The following is a 23,907-nucleotide window of genomic DNA, read 5'->3' on the forward strand; positions in this document are numbered from 1 at the left end:
ATAGTTTGGCTTATAAATTTTTAATTTGGTAGTTTAATTCTAGTATTTTACGACACCTAGTTTTAGCCTATCAATGTTCTAACTTCTTAATGCGGTACAATGTTCAGGCTAATATCCACAACAAATTTGTACATGTTTTTGTCTTCTTTTTTTCCCCTCTTTGATTGTTATAGGCTTTTGTTTCTCAAGGAGAGTTGATAAGTCAATTTTATATAGACTTTATCTCCTTATTTTGGCTCTAATTTATATGATTATTGCACTAACCTTAGTGATTTTATGAGTTAATATTGTATTCTAGTTGTCTTTGCATGTTTTGTCACATTTTGTAGGAAATTGAGCTTTAAAATCTTATTCCATCACTTGTGCAAGTAACTAGAATCAAGTCTAAGTGTGGAAGCAAGATGGACCATGGTAGGATATTATGGAAATGACAAGTCCAAGCATGAAGAATTGTGAAGTGGGTTGATGCACCAATGAAATCACAAATGAAGCCCAAATTAAGAAGTCTACACAAACTTAACATGGGATGCTCAACTTTGGATGCTCATTGGATGCTAAATTGTGTGATTAACCGGAGACTTAAAGATGGGATTAATGGCTCACATTCCCCTTGGCAATTACTCAAGAATTGAAGGAAAATTAAGAGTATGCTTAGGATGCTATTTTGGATTCCATATGAGCATTCAACCGGAGGAATTAAGGAGCATTAAGACATAGCATTGGATTCATTTGCAAATTTTACTCCCTTATTCTTATATAAAAGGTGTTGATTAACACACACTTCACGCACTTCTTACACAGCTTCTTACACACATTTTTCCACATAGAATTCTCTCTAAACTTCAGTAGTTAGATTAGCTTAGGGTAGTTTAGTATTCATTAGTTTGTTATCATCTCCTTTAAGTATTACAAATTACAATTTCATTTCCAAGTCATTTCCTTTTGCATTCTTCTTCAATTCCAATTCCATTTCCATTGTTGAGGTAATTTATTTCTAGTATTATTTCTTTATCATTATGTTTATCATTTTGTTCATCATTAGCTTAATTTACATAATGCAAGAGTAGTATATCTTGTCTAGGGGATAAAGGGAGGCATGCATAAAAAATATTTGTAACATGATAAATTAGGATGTTTAGTGATCACATAATAGTTTCTATAACATGCTTGTACCTTATTGTTAATCTTTGGTTATTGGCCATTGTTTTAGATTAAATTTGTTAATTCGTTTTTATAAGTCGAAAGGCACAAAAATGAATTAGACTAAGTATGTTTTAGTAGACGACCTAGCCATATCGAGAGATCGTTAGGACCCATTCTATGGTTGACACTAATATCGAGAGGTGGGCGTTTTTAAGCCTAAACAATTATCATTACTATCTAATCCGAGTTTGACATAAAGCATTTACATATATTTGAATGTGTGACCTGACTTCCCTAGACTCTTTCTTTATTATTGTTTTTACATCAACATAAATCAAATCAATCAATCAACCGCATCGACTCAAGATAAAATTCACTCCATAACAACTAATTAACAACTACCGTCTCTCTGTGGATTCGACCCCTACGTACTACATTCATTTATGTTTAGGGTATTTATTTTTGCATAGGTGTGTGATAGCCTATCAAGAATGTAATTGTGAATTTGTTACTATCATGTGGTCGTGTATAAATTCTTTGTCATTGTCCTATACTTGCTTGATGTCAATGTTGACCGGGAGTAAACCTAGGCTATGAGTACCACATCTCAATGACTTTACCGATTAAATATTAGCTCTTGTTATATTGCCATACTCAGTGAATAACAATTTTTTTCTTGGACACACGTGTATCTATCTATAGTTACTTGCTGATTTTTTGTGTTCTCATATCTGGTAGCAGGATATTACTATGAAGATCTTAACTTTTTCTTGGCAAGAATCATGTGCAATGTGTGTTCTTTCTGGAAGTGATTCAATAGCAAATGTGCCTCTTTGCCAGTGCCTGGAGGCACTTCTTTGTCAAAAAAATTCAGGAATCTCAAAGGTTGATATCTTTCATAATTATGGAATCTCTCTCTTCATTGTATTCTCTCTCCCAACTATCTAAAAAAAATGAAAGGAAAAGTTATCACCACCTAGGAACTCAATGCAAGGCATGGTAAAGTTTCATTTTTCCACCAATCCTTGGTAACTTAAATGAGGTGGTTAAAATTTGATCTGGATTGTAATTTGATTCCATCATGATCTAATTTATGTTGTTATTTTAACGCTGTTAAAGTGGGGTCAGAGTTTAATTTTTTATATGTTATTAGGTGGGCACTTTGGGGAATTGGTATAGTGCCTTTAATTTGCTTCTTGATCTAATATTAGGTCACATGTTCTACTTCATCTATGGTTTTGTACAAGTTAATAACTTAGTTAATATTTTACTTGCAAGAAATTTTTTGTATTAGCCTACCAATCATGCTTGTGTTTCCATGATTGTGCCATGTCACAACATTTTACGTATGCTAATAACCATTAACATAAGGTTAAAATATGTGGTTTCCGCTGACTTGTGGACCAGAATGTTAAAATGTTAAATTCATGGTATAACATTACCAATACAAAACAAAGTTTTTTTTAAGCGGTTTAGCACTATGCCATGTCAGTATATTACCCATTCCTAACTACACATTCATATTCAAGATTGACCTTCAATTAGTTTTTAGCCAGCGATAAAATTTGTCTTTAAAAAAAAAACTAGAATGACCAAATAGCGCCTCGTAAATAATAGTAATATCTTGGGGTATTGCGCCAGAAGAGCGGTACAACTATATGCTAAAATGAAAGCGAAGTAACACTCCACGCAACAATTGTATAATATGCATCCACCTAAAAATGCCCTCCTATAGAAAAGCTATCATCCTTGCAAACATCGGCAACTAAAGTAACAACTGATAATCAACAATAGCGGTCCATGAGGAAATCGCACTCCATACATGAAGCGATACTAATCATACTAAACGAGTCACAATATCTTGGGGTATCGCGCGCAATAACGCGCGCGATACAACAACTAGTATATGTATAAAAGTGTATATATATTGATGATTTGGAATAAAATGTTGAAAGATTGATGAAAATATGAAATACAAAAACTTTAGAGAGATGTTGGAGGTATGCTTTGTCGTTTTAGGTGGATTGCTCATAAATTAAGCAAATAATAACCATGCATAATTCTCAGAGTCACTCAAACGGAAATATATCTTTTATAACAAATCAATCTTGGCATTTTGGCAACATATATATATTCTTGGAAATCATTTCAATGACGGGATACATAATAATATCATCTATCAAAATGTATATATATAAACCATACATTCTTACATTTATTATTTATAACACAAACCTAACGAAAGTTATTTAGTTTTCGCATGGCAAACAATCCTAACATTTCTATTTTCTTCTTGTTTTCTCTACTAATCATTGTTTCAAGCTTTGCATCGTTCTCCATAGCTAATCGTAACGTTGATCAATTTTTTATTTTTTACACACCGTGTTCATGTGATAAATGATATAGACGACGGATCAAAGCCATTGATTGTACATTGCAAATCAGGAGACTCTGATCTTGGTGAACATTCTCTTACGAAAGGTGAAGAATTCAGTTGGAAATTCAGACGCAATATTTTTGGACGAACACTCTTTTTTGTAGATTAAGGTGGGGAAATCAGAATAATAGAGCTTTCGATTCTTTCAAGGATGGAATAGAAATTAATCTGTGTCACAGTGCAGCTAGAGATGCGCATTATTTTTGGAAGGCTAAATTTAATGGTATTTATTTTAGCTGTGACGGTGATAAATTTTACAAGCGTTGTGACTGGGATCGGAAAATAGAGTGCACCATGTGATGGGCTCTCATTACAGTATATTTGAATTAATAAGATCCACTTAATTTTCTTGATTTATGATTTTTTTAGATTTTTAACTTGTCTTATTACGGAGTATTACTTTGGTTTATTCACTTTTAGGGTTTATAAATTGGCTGCTTTCATTTCACGTGGGAGATTGACACTCTAATTTCTCACAACAGTCATGAGAGATAGTATTCAGAATCCGGGTCATATCGGACCAATATTAGAAGATCTAACGGTTTAAGTCATGGTTGGATTTATTGTGGAATTTAGGGATATCATGCAGAATTATAAAAAACAAGGGTTACCATATAAAATTCGGAAAATTAGAGGGCAGCATGTAGAAAAACGCAAAAATAAAATGCACAGTCCTAAAATTCTACAAACGGGCCTTATTTACCATTCAGTTTTTGTACTGATTATTTGAAGGTTTGAAAGTACAGCCAGGACATAAATCTTAGGTTCGTCACTGATCAACATGATGTAGGAGGCGGCTTTACACCGGTAAGTAACTAAGTATATATAAAATATAAATATGCAAATCGCCCTATATAATATCCTCATAAGCTTGAGGCCTATTATTTAGCGAACATGAAGTCGCACTCTTTAAGTCTTACGTTCATGATACACTCAGTAAGACACAGTCACAGTAGTCCAGCACTAAGCTGCAGCCTCTGCAGTGGAAGAAAGTTGATGAAGCACGCACACTGGATCTCCTAATCGTACAACTTTGCTACTGCCTCCACCATTGCAGTCCTTCCACACTAAGTGCTGCCCCATAAAAACCTGCATTACCATTACTTGAGTCATATTTGCGCTAATAAAACTTGGTCCCATTAGCTATGTTACTCTGACATAGCTGCAAGTGGTCAGATGATGCAGGTGCAGGTTGGGAGTCGAGCACTACTACATTGGGAAAAAGTTTATGTTCTGGCCAAAACGGAGTTCCAAAGTGTCAAAAGGAAGGCTGTCAACATGCAACACACAGCCATAGTGTAGTAATGAAGTAATACGGAGTAGATTACTTCTAACTCATTTATATTGTCTTGTTTTGATTTCGACCGTCAACCTTTACCATTAGTGTATATCCAAAAATATGTCACTGTACAATGTTGTCACATTCAATTTATCAAAATAAATATTTTCATATCATATCCTTAAAGGAGTGGTAGTTATTGTATAATGTGAGAAATATTGGTCATACTTGACTACCAAAATCATAAAGGTACAATATAAACGGGTATACAACTACGCTGACACGCGGAATACAAACCTGTCCTTGAGGTTTCTTGTTTGGAAGCAAAATTTTATCTGATCTGAATTCTTTGAGAGTTTCAGTTGGTTCTGGACTTGCAATGGTAGTTTGTTGATCGATTGTAGGTATCTGAAAGGCGTAGACTGATTAGCAAGCCACTGTCAAGTATTTCAAACATGCATCATATAAACGTTATATATCATCACAAGACTCTTCCGACTTTGGACACATCTGATATATCTTCAGAAACTGAAACAGCACTTTAAGAAATTCAAGTTTGTATTTCACTAATTCTAGTACTTTCTAGTACTTAATACTGATTATTTGAATGTGCGCCTCTAGTCCCGTTTGTATTTAGGACATGTTTCTTTCCGAGATATTCAAATCAATCAACTACATTTCCTCTTTGGCACATCATAATCTGCAAAATAATCCCATAAGTATATTTCTGACCTTTTGAAACTTGATTTACAAGCAAATGCAGTGAATCTGAGCAGATGGAGGTAGTATAGGATAGCAACAAAATGATCATACACCACTTGAGAATAAAATCATTGACATAGACAAGACTAACAACAAGTCAACAATCCTTTTCTTTTCCAATACAAAATATGTTTTCATTTTTTATCACAACTAAATATGATCGGTGAGGACATTTCACCTTGAAATCACTGTAATCATTTTCAATGGGCTAACAAATTAAATTTTAGAAGTACAACAGAGAAAAAATGATCACACAATGAAGATAAAATGGCTGCTAACCTTGCACCGTGAACAAAGCCTGACACCACAGAACGTTAACGTGTCAATTTTGATCTCTTTCCATAGGTCTTCCGAAAATGGTTTACAACCTTCAACAAGGATGCTGTGACAATACAGTGAGATGAAGAGGTCAGAGGGCTATTACCTCTCTAAATATCAAGAACTGGATGAATTCAACTCCCAGAAGCATGCATAGATGACAAAAACTCTTGTGCGGCCGTTATATGTATAATAATGAGTTCATCATTTTGTTGCATGATAAAACGATCTTAAACATGACTTATTTGACAGAGACAGAGATATTCCAAAAAAAATTGATATCAGGTTACCAGAAAAATATCGTGATGTTGAATATACCATAATTCATACTTTAAATAAGGACGGTGAAAAATTACTTGGGTCTAAACCGATCAATTGGTATTGGCTCCTTAAGAATGTTGTTCAAGGCATCTAATGATTCCTGCTCACACATACAAAAGACCAATGAAAGCCTTCCTTAATAAAACATTGATTAACAGATAATTTCTTTTATTAAAAACCAACAGACCTGCGATATCAGTAAGAAAGGAAACTGGTCAGAGAACATGGTTTTGTATCCACGAGCAAAGTTAGGATCCGTACTCCTAGTTTGTGATGCTACATTTTAACACAAACCACATTAGTTGATTCGTTTACTGTGAAATTAGAGCAAATATACTAGCACAACTTTTTACGAATTAATATCCCAGTAAAAGAATATTGGCACATTGCATATTTGCATTTTCCACTATCATTGATGAAAATTAATGCAGTATCCTTCACATATTCTTACCAACTAGTTATCTGTTACGAAGTATTACACTATAAAATCGGAACAGATAAGGTTTGAGCTATCAGTATCAGTTAAGGTCACCAATCTTCAATTGAAAAAATTTCCCTCAAAATTCAGCTCTTAAGTCTTAAGTAGACTCTCCAGTAACCATATTCTGCGTGCCAAATCGGGCAAAAAAATTAAGAAGCCTGAAATTTGAATACGATGATGTAGAATGTCTAAATGGGCATGTTCAGAAAGATGTGAGACGTCTAAGATACAAAATAGGAAAGTTTTCAAGTAGTATGTTCAAATATGGTTTACCCGAAAGTAAAAAGAGGAAGTTAAAAGGTGCTCAAAGGAGTATCAGTTTGCAATTAGCCGGCAATACCTGAGTCAAAACGGACCAACCTACTAGCTTTCCCAATGTATTTTGAGAACCATTCAGCTGCATCAGCTCCTTCATCAAGTGCGGAGCCACTCCACTGCCACACTGACACATGATCAACCACAGTACGTGGCTTACTCAAGGACACCTTCAGTAAATCCATCCCCGGAGCTCTTATCACTGAAGATTAACGGAAAAACATGATAAAGGTAGACAGAGGAAAAAACTTGGTAAACTTTGGTGGATTAAACAGAACCAGGTTCATCTTGACGAGGTTAACCTAAGTTGTAACAATAGTAGTTTTGAGAAAATATAGGTAAAAACTCGGGATCATTTAATCCAGAAAGTCAAATGGAGACAATTTTAAAAGGAAATGGAGGGAGTAGCATCTTAGAAATTGAAGGATTGTAATTTTAAGAAATAATTCAGAGCTTTACCCATGTATGAGTTACTCGATGGTTCCCAATTATCGGAAAATGCCTCGCTAGGGAGCTCAATTTCAACCAAAGCAAGTTTGGGCTCAACTCTTTGAGTATACATCCTCCCATTAGCATTAACAACCATCCATTGTCTGTCCCATCGGAATCCTGTATCATGAGGGCAAAGAAGTTTAAGTTCACTTGGTATGCGAGTCAAGTACACATCCTAGAGAGCTACAGTTGGCGACTATTTACAAACAATAAATAACCAAAGGCATTCTGACTCCAGTCTCCAGCATGGCAGCATGATTATCATAAGAAACTACAGAAAACAGAAGATGAAACCATCTGCTCTTCAATTATAGTCCTAACATGGAAATGACAACAATGATCAACAAATTATACTCCCTCCCTCCCGCTCATTTGTTATCCTTTTTTATTTTGGGTGTCTCAGTCAATTGTTGTCCTTTCTATTTTAAAAATACATTTGATGAACAATTTGGTCATTCACACTCAATTTGGCCCACCTGTCATTTAGTAATCGGTTTTTTCCTCTTTCCTTGATCTTTGATCTTTGTGCTAAAATCAAAGAGAGTAATATCTAAAATATAACAAGTCAATATAGTAATTCAAGTACCCCACACCTCCTTGATTTTTTTTATTTTATTTAAAAAAAAAAACAGTAGTATTAAAAATCCTCAATTCCCGAATTATGGGTAATAACAACTCTACAAAAAATAGAGGATGATAGTATGATAGCATATGCAGGTGGCAGGACGAGGGACGCTAGCAAAAGGGTCGGAACTTTTGTTAGTCGTCCTAATATTAGAAATTCAATTTTATTGGAAAGGTACGACCTCTATTCATATACTGGATCATTGATCAACCACTAAAATATTCGATCTATGTTTAAACCCGAGTTTTAAATCCTGGTTCCGTCACCAACCTAACACGTACCCTTGAATTAAGCAGTGAAGAAGAGAAAGAGAAGAGAGAAAAACCAGTAGGAGTGACAGGAGCATGAGGAACAGAAATCCCACGACATGATTTGATGGGATAAACTGTGATTGATTTCACTTTTGCAGCAGCTATTACTTCTCCCATTTTTCCTTGCTACCTTTACTTTGTGTTCCTAATAACTTTCCTCTTCTTTTGTACCAAGTATAATTTACATCATGCACAATTCAACTGTCACCTAACTGTGACCTGTTATTCTGTTTGTTTGTGACACTTCAATTTCCACCTTAATTTTCAAGCTAAATCTAAAATGTTTAAAATTTCTAAAGTAAATCCTACCTATTGAGTATTGAGGTCTACTCGGGCTAGTAGGGACACTCGTCCTCGCTGAAAAATGAAAAATTCCAAAATTTTAGTTACAGTTTCAAAATTCTTCCTTATATTACACCTAGTTTCACAAGTGAGTGACGGGGGTCACTTCCCTCTCACACAAATGCAAGTGGGAGGGCAAGTGGGGCGAAAATGGAGCGCCCCACTAACCGTAAATCCTAACTCCGCATAGAGAGGAGTTGAACTGATCCGAACCGAATGTTTATTGTCGCTTGGCTATTATCCTTTAAAAAAAACTTGATAACAATAAACCCAAAATGACTCGATCCAAAGTGCATTTTTCACTTGAATTAACCGTCCTTATCCGACTGACCCGAATATTTATTGTCGCTCATTGACTATCCCTAAAAAACTTGAAAACAATAAACTCAAAATGACTTAATCCGAACTACATTTTTGCAAAAACCAAAACGACTCGATCCGATTAACCCATTTACAGGTCTAGAAGGAAGTGGAGAGAATAATACTTTAATCAGTCAATATTGGCGGGTTTGAGAATTTTTTGTATGTCCAAATCAGTTGATGACTTTACAACTACGATCTAGTTAGGTATGATTATCAGTCATACTTTTACTCCCTATATCCTGATCATTTGTTGTTCTTTTTTATATTAGGGTGTTTCAATGAATTGTTGTCCTTTCTATTTTAAGAATGAACTTGATGAGCAATTTTATCATTCACATTCAATTTGTTCTACTTGTCATTTAATAATTGGTCCAATCCTCCTTCCTTGGTCTTTGTGCCAAAACGAAAGGACAACAATTGACCGGGACGGAGGGAGTATTATTTTTATATTGTTCAGACTCAACTCAGACTTACCTCATACTCTATACATTATGAGTCAGACTCACCTCAAATTCTACTTTTTACCCTACTTATTTTTTTCACCTTATAAAGAAAAAAATAAAAAATAAAAAAAGTACACATGTGAATTATTAATTGGAAGAAATGCCTAGTAAATTGTGTCAAGACTCTAGAAGTGTCTTAAGTTGAGTTTTGGATTTCCAAGACTCACCTTAAGACTTTGTCAAGACTTTATCAAGACTTCGGTAGATTATCGGTAGTCTTGAGTGAGTCTTGTCTCAAGACTTACCAAAGTCTTATCTCAGAACTATCAATAATCTTAACCTTAGGTTCGAATTTTTCCCCTAGGGTTAGATCGTAGTGGGTGCTTGGGAATGCTGTATTCTCATAAAGCTAATAGGATGTTGTTTGGCCAAATCACTAAAGTTTTCAGTCATTTTCTCTAAAATGACCTTTACATTTAAAATGGCAGTCTCCAACTGCACCATAGTCAGCACTAGTCTGAAGTCGGCACTCGGCATGGTGATGATTTGTGATATTTGAACATGTATTTCGCTAGTAGGAACTTCCCCATTTATTGGGTTCATGGGATGAGAGGATGGTGTATGAGGCCCTGAGGCGGTTTCCAACCTTCCATCGAAAATGTATTGAAGTATGAAATCCATGGTATAAGACGATCTTAATTATTTAGTTACATGCAAACTCGAATAATATTCTGCGTCAACTCCCACCCTTGCTCGTTGCTCGAGGCAAGGCCCTTTATTTGGCAAACATAAAGTTACTCTTTAACTTGATGAAAGACTTGGTAAGACACAGTCTCGGATTCTCAGTACATAATAATCAAACACTAAGCTGCGGCCTCTGCAGTGGAAGAAACTTGACGCAGCACAGATACGGGATCTCCCAGTCGTATTACTTTGCTATTCCCTCCACCACCATAGCAGTCCTTCCAGACTAAGTTCTGCCCCATATAAACCTGCATTATCATGTACAGTCATTGCCCTAATTGTGCTCTAATGTATTAGGATCTCATTAGCTGCTTACTCAGACTTAACTGCAAGCGTCATATGATGCAAGTGCATGTCGGAGTGTCAGACAATGCTCTTTTGAAAAGGAGGATTTTGTTTTTGCCCAAACAAAGTGTCCATTAGTCGTGTCACGTGACACACAACTATTGTGATGTTTCAAATGTACAAGGTCAATACGAAATACACACCTGTCCCTTAGGTTTCTTGTTTGGAAGCAAAATTGTATCTGATCTGAATCCTTGAAGAGTTTCGGTAACTTCTGGATTTGCAACAGCAGTTTGTTGATTGATCGTTGTCATCTGGAAGATTAGCAGCAGATGGGAAGTATATCAAACATGCACCGTATATTCGTATAGACCGTTGGAGATTAAATGGATACTAGTTAGTATAATATTGGGTGAGACCATTGTACATACGCGCACAACCAAGTCATTAAATCATGCCTAGAATGCGGTATAAACATTAAATAAGACTGTACGATCTCATTTGAGGTTTTACTAATGGCTGCTGAGAATGGCTTCTGACCTTGCACCGCGAACAGAGCTTGACACAAGAGAATGTTAACTTGTTAACTTTGATGTCCTTCCACAGGTCTTCAGAAAATGGTTTACAACCTTCAACAACGATGCTGTGACAATATGTTGATAATGTGAGACGAACATGTCAAAGGGCTTTTAAGATGCCTAAGAATAGCATCTAGATATAACAAAGATTTGAAGTTAGGACAGTGGAAATAATTACTTGGCTCTAAAACGGTCTATTGGTATCGGTTCCTTAAGATGCCTGTTCAAAGCATCTAATGATCCCTGCTCACACATACAAAAGACTAATCAAAGCATTGCTTGTAAAACATTAATTTAACAGATAACTTCCATGAGACAAAGCTAACTAACCTGCGATATCAGTAAGAAAGGATACTGGTCAGAGAACATGGTTTTGTATCCACGGGCATAATCAGGATCCGTGCTCCTGGTTTGTGTTGCTACATTTTAACACAGTCCATATTAGTTTAAAGGTGCTCAGAGCGAGTATGCAATTAGACCACATCTTGGCCATTTCCTATCCGGAACATAAACCTCCATAGACCATAGTTTAAGGTGTAGACTGTGATGTAAGCAGGAAATACCTGAGTCAAATCGGACCAGCCGACTGGTTTTCCCAATGTATTTTGAGAACCACTCAGCTGCTTCAGCTCCTTCGTCTAAAGCGGAGCCACTCCATTCCCACACAGACACGTCATCAACCTTAGCACGTGGCTTACTCAAAGACACCTTCAGCAAACCCATCCCGGGGGCTCTTATCACTGAAGATAAAAAGAAATACTTGACGAAGGCAGACAAAGAGCGAGAAAAAAAAAAAAAAAAAAAAAAAAAAAAAAAAAAAGCAAAATTTGGGGTTTGGACACAGGTCACGGCTCTTGTGAGTTTATCAACTAAGCTAGCTGAAATCTACAAATAAAACTTGTAAGCAACACCAGCATTTTACTTGCGAATCCTAATAATAAATCCATCACATTTCACAACCCGACATAAATTCTATGTTCCATAGAGCTTAATGATGCAATGTAAAATTTATCGATGATTAACTTATCAAGACCACTATTTCATATTATCATTTTTAAAAGTTGCTACATTTGTGAATTGTGAGAAAATATAGTCAAGAGTTGACATTGTATGATCACGTATGTGAAATGGGTCGAAAGTTAGGAATCGAAGGATTTTAACTATTTAGAGATAGTTTAAAGCTTTACCCATGCATGAGTTACTCGAAGGTTCCCAACCCTCGACAAAAGCCTCGCTAGGGAACTCAATTTGAACCAAAGCAAGCTTGGGTTCAACTCTTTGAGTATACATCCTCCCATTTTCATTAACAATCATCCATTGTCTGTCCCATCGAAATCCTGTATATGAGGAGCAAAGAATGTTAAATTCACTTGAAATTTTCTATTCTGAGGGGTATTTGAACCAGTAAACAAATGACTGGGACGGAGGGAATATGTCTTTGCCCCCTCCGATTAAAATTCAAGCTCTGCCACGATTCAAAAATGATACTCCTTCCATTCAACTTTTATCACCTCATTTCTCCAATATCTGTGAGGAATATTATATTGAAGTGGGGTGATAAAAGTTGAATAGAGAGAGTAATACAGAGTAAAATCAATGGCGCAGCCATGATTTACATGATAGTGGACGGGGGCGAACAAGTGATCTCATAAGGCAAATTCGAAAAAGTTTTGGAAATTTGAACTAAAACTTTTGCATTTTCCATTATTAAACGAGGGCGAGCGCCCCTGCCGCCAGTGAGTAGAATACATAAGGATATAAGGCAAAGGGCGAAAAAAGAGTAGGAGTGGAGAAAAGAGAAGGAAATGAAACCAGTGGAAGTGACAGGAGCTTGAAGAACAGAAATCCCACGACACGATTTAACAGGATAAACCAGGATTGATTTCACTTTTGCAGCTATTATTTCTCCCATTTTTTTTTCCTGCAATCCTTAAAACTATGTCTTTTGCTACTAATTCTTCCTTTTAGTCCTCAATTGAATCACATAATAAGCATTATACTACATGATGCAGATAGATAGAAAAATGCTCTCCGTTTAACTAACGCATGGAATCCTTTTTCAAACTTGCCAAGTTGCATCATACTGTCTAGATTCCTATTCCTCAGGTTTTAACCCATTGCACAAAATACCAATTTTTTAAATCGGAAAATTTTAAGAGGCCATAACTCATGATACGAGCTCAGATTCCTTTTTTCAAATCGTTCATCTTTCCGAGAACTACGATCGTAGAGGGTGCTTGGTGATGCTGTATTCTCATAAAGCTAATGTGTATGTTGTTTGGCCAAATCACTCAAGTTTTCATTCTCTAAAATGACCTTTACATTTAAGTTAGTAGCTGCGACTGAGCCATAGCCACCACTAGTCTGAGGTCGGCAATCGGCATGGTAATGATTTGTGATATTTGAGCATGTATTTGACCATGTATTGGCTAGTAGGAACTTCACCATTTATTGGCTTCATGGGATGTCAGGATGATGTAGGAGGTGCTGAGGCAGCTTCCAACCTTCCATCGAAAATTTATTAAAGTATGAAATCCATGGTATAAGACGATCTTAATTATTCAGTTACATGCAAACACAAAGCATATTCTGCTTCAACTCCCCCCTCTTGCTCATATCTTGAGGCGAGGCCCTTTATTTAGCAAACAGACTTATTCTTTAACTTGATGAAACACTTGGTAAGACACAGTCTCGGATTCTCAGTACATAATAACCGAACACTAAGCTGCGGCATCTGCAGTGGAAGAAACTTGACGCAGCACAGATACAGGATCTCCCAATCGTATTACTTTGCCATTGCCTTCACCGTAACAGTCCTTCCAGACTAAGTTCTGCCCCATATAGACCTGCATTATCATGTTGTGTCATTGCTGTAATTGCGCTATAATGAACAAGTATCTCATTAGCTGCGTCACTCAGACTTAGCTGCAACTGTCATATGATGCAAGTATCATATAACATAAGTGCATATCGGAGTGTCGGACAATACTATTTTCAGATCATCATTACCACACCTTTCCCTTAGGATTATTGTTTGGACGCAAAATTATATCTGATCTGAATCCTTTGAGAGCTTCCGTTAGTTCTGGATTTGCAACAGCAGTTTGTTGATTGATTGTTGTCACCTGGAAGATTAGCAGCAGATGGGAAGTATATCAAACACGTATCGTATATTCGTATAGACCTTTTACTGTATATAACACACAGATTTCAGTACTGGACGTTCAAATCTTTACTTCAAATACAAGCATAATCTAGTCCTCCTTATCCCCCTTATACTAAAAGAATAAGAACTTACTAAAATTTTCCCGCCTAAATGAATAATTCTATAATTAGACTTCATTATATCATATCTACAAGTAGGCCCTACTATTCCAATTTCCAAAGAATAAATAATATATTTTCAATTTGCATAGACATATACTCCTATTAATAAGATATTCTGATTTTGTCACATGAATAATTCTATAATATTTTTTCCCGCCTAAATGAATAATTCTATAATTAGACTAAAAAAGTTTGAACATTACTAATACTTTTTCTCTCTCTTAATAACAAACATTACTAATACACTAATAGTAAATTTTATGAGAGAATTTCAAATGGAGTCATACACGGTATAATTGTTAAATTCCCTAATATCTCTAACTAAAAAAACGCGCATTCGCGCGGGATCTATACTAGTACTAATTAAAAGAATAAGAAATCTCTCAAATTTTCCCGCTTAAATGAATTTGGATATAATTAGGCTTTCATTATATCATATCTCTAATTGGGCTTTTATTATATCATATCTATAATTAGGCTTTCATTATGTTATATCTACAATTTGATTATACTGAACTTTCCCTTTTTCCACCGATTAATACAAAACATTAATAATAATAAATTTTACAATTAAATTTCAAATTGAGTTAAATATCAATTGTATAATTGTTATTTTCCTTAATATTCCTATCTAAAACACCGCGCATTCGCGCGGGATCTATACTAGTTATTTCATAATTCAATCTAAGCCTTCATTCATTTGGACTCGGTATCTTTTTAGATATCCAAAAATTTCACTACCTTCTCTATTCTGGTAGGAAATATTGGCCACACAACATGGGTTAAATTAATTCTATTCCCCATAGACTTCCTATCATCACTGAATATGAAGAAGGACGACGGTCTTTCAGCTATAAATCAATGTGATCGTTTTCATTTTGGTTAACAAGACAATTTAAATAGAAAAACGTAGACATAAGAAACAAAAATGATCACGCATTGAAAATAAAATGGATGCTAAGGTGACTGTTGTATGCGCACTAACAAGTCATTAAATCATGTACAGAATGAGGTATATACCATCAAATGAGACTGTTTTATGCATACAATACAACTGCCTCATTTGAGGTTTATGAATGGCTGCTGACCTTGCACCGCGAACAAAGCTTGACACTACAGAATGTTAACTTGTTAATTATGATCTCCTTCCACAGGTCTTCTGAAAATGGTTTACAACCTTCGACAACGATGCTGTGACAATATGGTGAGAGTGTGAGATGAAGATGTCCAGTCCAAGGATGTTCACCAGTCTAAATTTCAAAAACTGGATGAAAGCAAAAGAAAATTCGGCTGAAACATACAGATATATATGCGCAAAAATCGATATCAGGTTTACCTGAAGAATAGCATGATGCTAGATATAACAAAAATTCAAAGTTAATTTAGGACAGTGGAATAATTACTTGGCTCGAAAACGGTCTATTGGTATCTGTTCCTTAAGATGCATGTTCAAGTCATCTAATGATCCCTGCTCACACATATACGAAATACTAATGAAAGTGCTGCTTGTAAAACATTAGTTTAACAGAGAACTTCCATGAGACAAAGCTAACTAACCTGCGATATCAGTAAGATGGGAAACTCGTCTGAGAACATGGTTTTGTATCCAGGGGCGTAATCAGGATTCGTACTCCTGGTTTGCGATACTACATTTTAACACAAATCACATTACCTAAAAGGTGATCCGAGTGAGTATGCAACTATGCCGTATCTTGGCCATTTAGTATCAAGAACTTGAACCGCTATAGTTCAAGGAGTAGACTGTAATGTAAGCAGGCAATACCTGTGTCAAATCGGACCAGCCTACTGGTTTTCCCAATGTAATTAGAGAACCACTCAGCAGCTTCATCTCCTTCGTCCAAAGCGGAGCCACTCCATTCCCACACAGACACATCATCAATTATAGCACGTGGCTTAACCAAAGACACCTTCAGCAAATCCATCCCCGGGGCTCTTATCACTGAAAATAAAAAGTACTTGATGAAGGCAGACAAAGAGAGAAAAAAAAAGCATGATTAGGGATTTGGACACAAGTCACGACTATCACCTCTCGTGAGTTTATCAACTAATCTACAAAAAACTTGTAAGCAACACCAGCATTTTACTTGCGAATCCTAATAGATTTCAGAGAATTACTACCCGCATCCCAAATTTATTAGTCCCACTTGATTTTGATGGTCAACCCATGTCATTTTTACCATTAACTAATCCACATTTATGGAAAGATGCAATGTAAAATTTGTCGCTGATTAACTTATAGAGACCACTATTTTCATATTATCAAATATAGTCAAAAGTCGACATTGTATGATCACAAAAGTGAGATTGGTAGAAAGTTAAGATTGGAAGTTTTTAAATTTTAGAGATAGTTCAAAGCATTACCCATGAATGAGTTACTCGAAGGTTCCCAACCCTCAGCAAACGCCTCGTTGGGGAGCTCAATTTCAACCAAAGCAAGATTGGGTGCAACTCTTTGAGTATACATCCTCCCTTTTTCATTAACAATCACCCATTGTCTGTCCCATCGAAATCCTGTATATGAGGAGCGCAAAGAATGTTAAATTCACTCGAAATTTGAAATGAAATCACCAAAAACTCTTTTCTTAGCTAGTTATACTAGACTTTTCTGTAACCAAAAAAATAAAATAAAAAAGAACAACCAGAATTTGTTACTAATAACCATACCATGAGGGATGAGTCTCAATGGCAAAATCTTTTAGTAAAAATTTTTGAATTTTTTTACTCTTACTTTATTGTATAGTTAGTTCGACACAAAATTTTCCAATATATATCTTTGCCCCCAGTTTCAAATTCATGCTCCGTCACAACCATGTACGCAGTATGTATCAAGTAAATTTGTACGTTGTAACTCCGTAACATATATTAATGATACATAGCGATTGAGAAATGATACTATAAGACATAAGGATATAAGGCGGAGGACGGAAATAGAGCAGCAGTGGAGAAAAAAGAAGGAAATCAAACCAGTGGAAGTGACAGGAGCTTGAAGAACGGAAATCCCACGACATGATTTAATCGGATAAATCACGATTGATTTCACTTTTGCAGCAGCTATTACTTCTCCCATTTTTTCCTGCAAACTTAAAACTATGTCTTGCTACTAATTTTCCTCTTCTTTTTAGTCCTAACTTGAATCAGATAATAAGCATTACTACATGATGCAGATAGATAGACAAGTGTTCTCTCCGTTAACCAACGCATGGAATCCTTTATTAAACTTGCCAAGTTGCAGACTGTCTAGATTCCTACTCCCTCATGTCAATACAAAATTACAAATTCCAAGAAAAACAAATTCTGAATTATCCAAAATCCTAATTCTAGAAAGGATAAATATAAAGATATTGTTATAATATTGTTATTAAAGGGTAGTTAAAGTGGTATGCGTGGTGTGCAGGTTATGGCGTGAAATATCAGTAACTCAGTCTGTAACTCAGATAAAAAGGGTAGTTAAAGTGGTATGCGAGGTGTGCAGGTTATGGCGTATACCTGAGGTTAATTAACCCCGTGTACACCCAGTTAAAAGATAGCAACGGCAAATTTCCAATTTATAGTATAGAACTTCGAACCAACACCAGGCTAAAGTTAAGTCTTTATGCCTTGTTCAGTTGTTCATGTTGGGGTCTGTGCCTTGGGTGCTTTAGCACGGTCTGTTGGGACAACATCATGAGCCTCTCCTGCTCTACACGAAGGCAAGGACTAAAAACAAAAACCACCGCCAACTGCAAGTAATCAACAAGGAGATAGGGATGCATATTACGATTTTCAAGTACCTTATAAATTACTTGGAGACGTGTCCGCATATGCAACACAATCTTTCACTGTTCATTTTTTGGCAATAACAAAGGGACCAAGAACACAAGCTCGCCTTGAGCGAGTTAATCACTATATGGTTATGTTAATGTAGGTAAATGTGAAAAACATCGGGACATTCTACTCTTTTTCAACGTTAAAAACTTGCCAAAAAAGTAAATAAAGAACAAAAGATGACTCCGCCAATAATGATATCGAAAGAAAATTCAATTCATAAACAGTAGGGCACATCAATGGTCTAACATTAGCTGCATAAAACAACCTTGTTTGATAACCTAAACAAAAGATTTTCACTCATGCGCATAGAAACTGTAAACTGTCATGTTGATCGAATCAGCGAAAGAAGCCATCTAGAATGAAAATAAGATGAACAGCAAACTTGGTCTGCACAATACATTATGCCTCCTACCAATACTTGTTTGATCTGTCCTCTGAAGAATGTCTCATATAATTCTCTACTTGCGTTTAGAAGCACGCTTTCCTTGCCCCTTCTTTGGTGGCCCCTTGCCACGGCGCTTCAACATTTCATTCTTAGCCAAGCGCCTGGAAACATAATAAAGAGGCGTCAACACATTTATCTTGCTGCAGTCTGATCAATAGAGTTCAAAAGGTATACAAAACACAAGCAGGATAGAGAAGTGAAAAAACTAACAATGTATAAAACACAAATGAGGTTTTAACTTTTAATCTACTAGAATAGAATGTAATATGAAAAAAGAGTAGCTTGTTTCAAAGGAGATAGCAGAGTAGTTCTATACATAACATCATACAAACTCTACTGCATAATATATATGACTGCCATTTTGCCCCATAGTTCTTTGTAATAAGCTAACATAGGTCATCCGAGTGAAGCAAGATCTCACTAAATAACAAATATGACACTGAAGCTTGATATTTATCAGGCAAGTAGAAACAATTCCTAGTATTCTACTATCAGGAAAGAAGAAGAGGGTTAGTTGTTTTTTAGTGACAGAAGAAGAGGGTTAGTGAGATGAGCTTTTCTCTTGCCGTCTTACTCAAATTAGATACTCAGTACAGAGTTAAGGCCTTCCAATGATGCCTTGCGCAAAATGATATTAGTGCGTGCTGGGGATGTTAGATTACGCCAGTCACGCGCAAGCTCCAAGTCACATGTCAGTTCACAACTTGCCCAAGACCATGTCACGGCAAATTCATACAGAAAGAAGAGCTCTACAATCTCTTCCTACACTAATGATTTTCAAATTTCTGCTGCTCCTGGAAAAATTGAGATGAGAGCATTGTAGATCTCCCCTCGCCTCCATGTCATGCTAATCTAAGTCGGTGCAACCAAAATACCTCTAAATACAGTCGCACTGACCTGTAATACCTTACACTGCGGTATTGTGGCAGAGATTTAATACCATGCTACATGTGCGTATTACTCTCTCCATCCCATTTATATTGTTTCTATTTGATGAGGAATCATATTTATTAGGATCAATTGATGAAAACACCCTTTAATGTTGCACTTTTTAAAATTTAATACCTTATCAAATTTTTTTTAAAACTTAATACCTTAATCTGGACTCCGTTCACATTTTCGTACCTTAAGTAGATTCATGCCAAAAAAATATACGCGCCAAAAGCCTAACACCGTGAAGTGTATATGAATTTGATGGGCGTTGAGTGAATTTGAAAACAATCATCAAAACAAGATTATATTGAAATGCATAACGACACCATCTCCATTAGTGAACCAAGTAGCAGTCAATCATATGAACCCCCCATCAAATCTTGCCTTTATGGAGAGATTTTGATTAGGCTTGGAGGAGGGAAATTGGATCCCTCCAAATCTCTCCCCTTCCATTTCCCTTCACCCTCTTTTGCTATTCAAACAAGGAATTCTAAATTCCCTACTCTCCCTCCCTTTCTTTTCCCTCTAATTCCTTCAATCCAAACACACCCTTAGTATTCAAACAGTTTTGGCAAAGAATGTATTACGATAGGATAAGGTAATCTTTTTACATTGTCACCTACATAAGCTACATCTTAAATCCTAAATTCAAAAGCTTATGAAAACCTTGATGTCTCATCCAGACTTATGTATCCCTCCTTAGAATCACAAAATAAGTCGAAGATTAAATCTCTTTACCTTTCCGGCTAACACAGACCTTGCTATTTCTACCCAAACCTCATTTCCTCACTGTGCCACTAATAACAACTACTCCCTCCATTACAATCATTTGCTTACGCTTTTACCTACGATTACCAAGCAAACAAGTAGAAGATTAAATCTCTTTACCCATCTATCCTAAATCGATAAACAGCAGCCGAAACATGTTTTCACCAATAACCCATTTGCACAAAACCCAAATCATTAATCTTGAGACAATAAAACAGTAATAACTAACATAATTTCATTCAGACAAATCCTCAAACAAGTGGTGGGCATGACCAGAAAAAGCAGTGAAAAATAGAGAAAGAAAATGGAACATACTTTTGTTCTTTCTTGGCCATGAAATCAGGATCGTCAAAATCGATATTATGAGGATACCATTCAGCAACTTTTTCACCAATCAGTTTCTTGCGCAACACTTTGTGCGCAGTTATTTGAGAAGTTGGGTTAATTACATGTCCGAATATTCGACTTCTGGCCTCTGTTATTCCACTTGTCAACGCCGCCGTCACCATCTTCTTCAGCCCTCCTGCCGCCGTCGCACTCATCGTCTTCCTCTGGTCTCACCACACTTCACGTTATTATTGCACTAATTGCTACTGCTAAACTATTGGAGAATGTGAGGCCATTTTATTCCAAACTATATTTTGGATCCGGACTAGCGTGGACTAGACCGGGTAAAGTTGACCCGATCTAACCCGACTCGTACAATTGTATCCGACCCGACGTCTAAACCGTGGACTTGATTTAACCCGACCCTATGACCCAACTTGCATGTTTGTTGTTGGGAACTGAAAGTTATCCATAAATAACATGATAATAACTGACCCAAGAATGATCAAAATTGACCCGACCCGAATTTTATTGAACCTGAAATTGTCCGACCCAAACATGTTTATTGCGCGGTCTAACTAGGTGTGAGCAAAAATATACGATACGGTTTTATAATTCGGATACGATACAGTATACGGTTTGAGTTAGACGGATTTCCGTATATACGATACGGTTTTCATAAAACTGTATCTATCCGGGTTGGGCAAAATCAAAACCGTATATACGATTTTCGACACGATTTGATGTTTTTGTATAGAAAAAAAAAACGCAAAGTTTCTCTTTCAACTTCCACTCCTAATGTTTTTTATGGCTTATTTTACTAACTTATCTCAATAAATAATAAAAATTAGTTCTTCATCAAAGGTAGTCAATGTAGAGGCAATTATTAGCAAATAAAAATTAGTTCTTCATCAAAGGTAGTCAATGTAGAGGCAATTATTAGCTCTTGAATAGCATTTCTCACCAAACTGTATCCGTATATACGGATTCTGTAACGCCCCCATTTAATCCGGAGTCTTGTGCTAGACATTCCCAACTAAATTGGACTGTTACCATCTTGGTTTCCCGAGGTAGTGAATAACAAAGTACAACAATACCAAAGTACTTTAATTAAAACTTAGCGATTACATATTATTAAAACTTATTCAATCTAGATATAATATAAAACTTGATCCAACTTGCAGCGGAATAAATAAAGTGATTATTAATCAAAGTGATCTAGACAGCAACTATGGTCCAAGTCAAGCTCACGTCCCAATGCTCCCAAGTCACCTAATCTTTAGTACCTGTCAAATCTGCTCCCCATTATGGTTCATCACAGGTGTTCACGAATACACTGTCAACCACGAGGTTGAGTAGGAATAACTAACAACAGTAGATAACAATATGGATATGCATGATATGACTTAATAGATTCATTCAGCCGAGTTCATCACTCGCAACACTATTCATCCCGTCAATCCTTGGTCGGGGCAGCCTCAACCCGAAGGTGAGAAAACACACTACATTACCATGAGGTAATGTCTGCCTCAACATACAGTTAATTAATATCCACCAGATGGCCTGCAGACCAACCTGGGGCCTGCCTCGAGAATTCACGATTATAATCGTCAGCCAGAATAAATCTGATAACCACTATACATTACTATAAATAATGTCTGCCAGAATAAATCTGATAACCATTATACATTACTATATGTAATGTCTGCCAGAATAAATCTGCTAACAAATGCAAATGTCATCCTTATATGAATGCAACGATAAATAATAATTATCAGCCGGATATAATCCATAATAATCAACCACAACGATATAACAAGTATACTTCCAGTCACAATACTCATGTGAGATACAACAATAATAGTCAGTTGAGTAGTTATCCTACCTGATCGGCAAGTCCAATTAATGCAAAGCAAGTCCAAATAATTAGGAAAGCGAATCCAATAAGCAATGCTCCTCAACAAACATGTCACCTAATAATTAATATTATTCCATTATTATTATTTATACTTTACATATATTATTTCATTATCATATTTATTCATAGCTCATTATTATTAATTATTTATGATATACGAAAACCCGGGTCAACTCAACTTAGAACCCGACTCACATAATTACTAATTAATTAATTAAATATCTCGACTCAACTAATCAATCAATCCCGACTCATAACTAAAGTAAGTCTAATTATAAGACGATAAGTAAATAATTAATTGATCTCGTCTTAACTTAACACCCAAGATCCACACCCACGTTAAACCCAAACAAAACCCCCAAACACCCCAAAAAACCCCGTGTACCATCACTAAACCCCTTAACCAACCTCACCAACAACCACACCCAGTATGAGCCACCACTGCCTACAACCCAGCCTTGGTCCTGCCACCGACAACCACCCCCAAACACGGCCTCACCATCACGCCCGAAAACAACAACCACAAGCATAACCAATTACCGAAAACCCGACATACACAAACTCTACGCTCAAACCCCTATGTACGACCACCACCACCACCACCACTACAGGTCACCATAATTCCCCACTGTACCCAGCACCACTAGCAACCCTAAACGACCAGCCAAATCGTCCCCTACCAGTCACACAATCACGCCCTAATCAGCCCGCACAAACCCGTTACAAACTAAACACAAACACCTATATACCACCCTTACAACCACCAGTGACAACCTGTGGCCACCACCGTGGTCTCCCTTGACCCACGGTGGTCCCACCACCAGCCAAGACCCCACACAACAACCCATGATCATTCAGACGACACACAACCCACAACCTGTATATAAACACCACAACCCGACACCTCACCGCACTAACCACCACCCGCGGCCACCATGACGCCACCATTAGGACCGTCCACTGCCGACAAGACCAACCATCCAAGTCCCAGGTCAAATCGTCATGTATACACGGGTTAAAAACCGTCTTAATTACCCACGAAAGCCACCTTTTAGACGCCCAAACCGCCATACACGGTGGTCAACGATGGTCACAAACAGGCTTACTAGAATCACGGTGGTC

At 36.5% G+C, this 23,907-nt stretch overlaps 4 protein-coding genes across 4 annotated transcripts; all 4 read right to left on the minus strand.

The window, feature by feature from the left end:
* Positions 1–4,260: 4,260 nt before the first annotated feature.
* On the minus strand, positions 4,261–8,770 carry LOC141592236 (uncharacterized). Its single transcript, XM_074412841.1, has 8 exons — positions 8,499–8,770; positions 7,516–7,665; positions 7,082–7,258; positions 6,448–6,536; positions 6,296–6,360; positions 5,901–6,003; positions 5,157–5,267; positions 4,261–4,669 (listed from the first exon to the last, which is right to left on the minus strand). The coding sequence occupies exons 1-8, from the start codon at positions 8,599–8,601 to the stop codon at positions 4,544–4,546; spliced, it is 924 nt and encodes a 307-aa protein (XP_074268942.1). The 5' UTR covers positions 8,602–8,770; the 3' UTR covers positions 4,261–4,543.
* Positions 8,771–10,295: 1,525 nt separating this feature from the next.
* LOC141592237 (uncharacterized) lies at positions 10,296–13,252 on the minus strand. Its single transcript, XM_074412842.1, has 8 exons — positions 13,052–13,252; positions 12,427–12,576; positions 11,803–11,979; positions 11,570–11,658; positions 11,418–11,482; positions 11,202–11,304; positions 10,865–10,975; positions 10,296–10,624 (listed from the first exon to the last, which is right to left on the minus strand). The coding sequence occupies exons 1-8, from the start codon at positions 13,149–13,151 to the stop codon at positions 10,496–10,498; spliced, it is 924 nt and encodes a 307-aa protein (XP_074268943.1). The 5' UTR covers positions 13,152–13,252; the 3' UTR covers positions 10,296–10,495.
* Positions 13,253–13,706: 454 nt separating this feature from the next.
* LOC141592238 (uncharacterized) lies at positions 13,707–18,464 on the minus strand. The gene is made up of 8 exons (XM_074412843.1): positions 17,552–18,464; positions 16,949–17,098; positions 16,350–16,526; positions 16,124–16,212; positions 15,970–16,034; positions 15,655–15,757; positions 14,254–14,364; positions 13,707–14,085 (listed from the first exon to the last, which is right to left on the minus strand). Exons 1-8 carry the CDS (start codon positions 17,652–17,654, stop codon positions 13,960–13,962), a joined length of 924 nt encoding a protein of 307 aa, XP_074268944.1. The 5' UTR covers positions 17,655–18,464; the 3' UTR covers positions 13,707–13,959.
* Positions 18,465–18,557: 93 nt separating this feature from the next.
* On the minus strand, positions 18,558–21,185 carry LOC141592239 (small ribosomal subunit protein mS33). The gene is made up of 2 exons (XM_074412844.1): positions 20,856–21,185; positions 18,558–18,940 (listed from the first exon to the last, which is right to left on the minus strand). The coding sequence occupies exons 1-2, from the start codon at positions 21,080–21,082 to the stop codon at positions 18,853–18,855; spliced, it is 315 nt and encodes a 104-aa protein (XP_074268945.1). The 5' UTR covers positions 21,083–21,185; the 3' UTR covers positions 18,558–18,852.
* Positions 21,186–23,907: the final 2,722 nt, after the last annotated feature.

The sequence above is a fragment of the Silene latifolia genome, chromosome 7 (genome assembly GCF_048544455.1).
Source record: "Silene latifolia isolate original U9 population chromosome 7, ASM4854445v1, whole genome shotgun sequence".
Taxonomy (NCBI): domain Eukaryota; kingdom Viridiplantae; phylum Streptophyta; class Magnoliopsida; order Caryophyllales; family Caryophyllaceae; genus Silene; species Silene latifolia.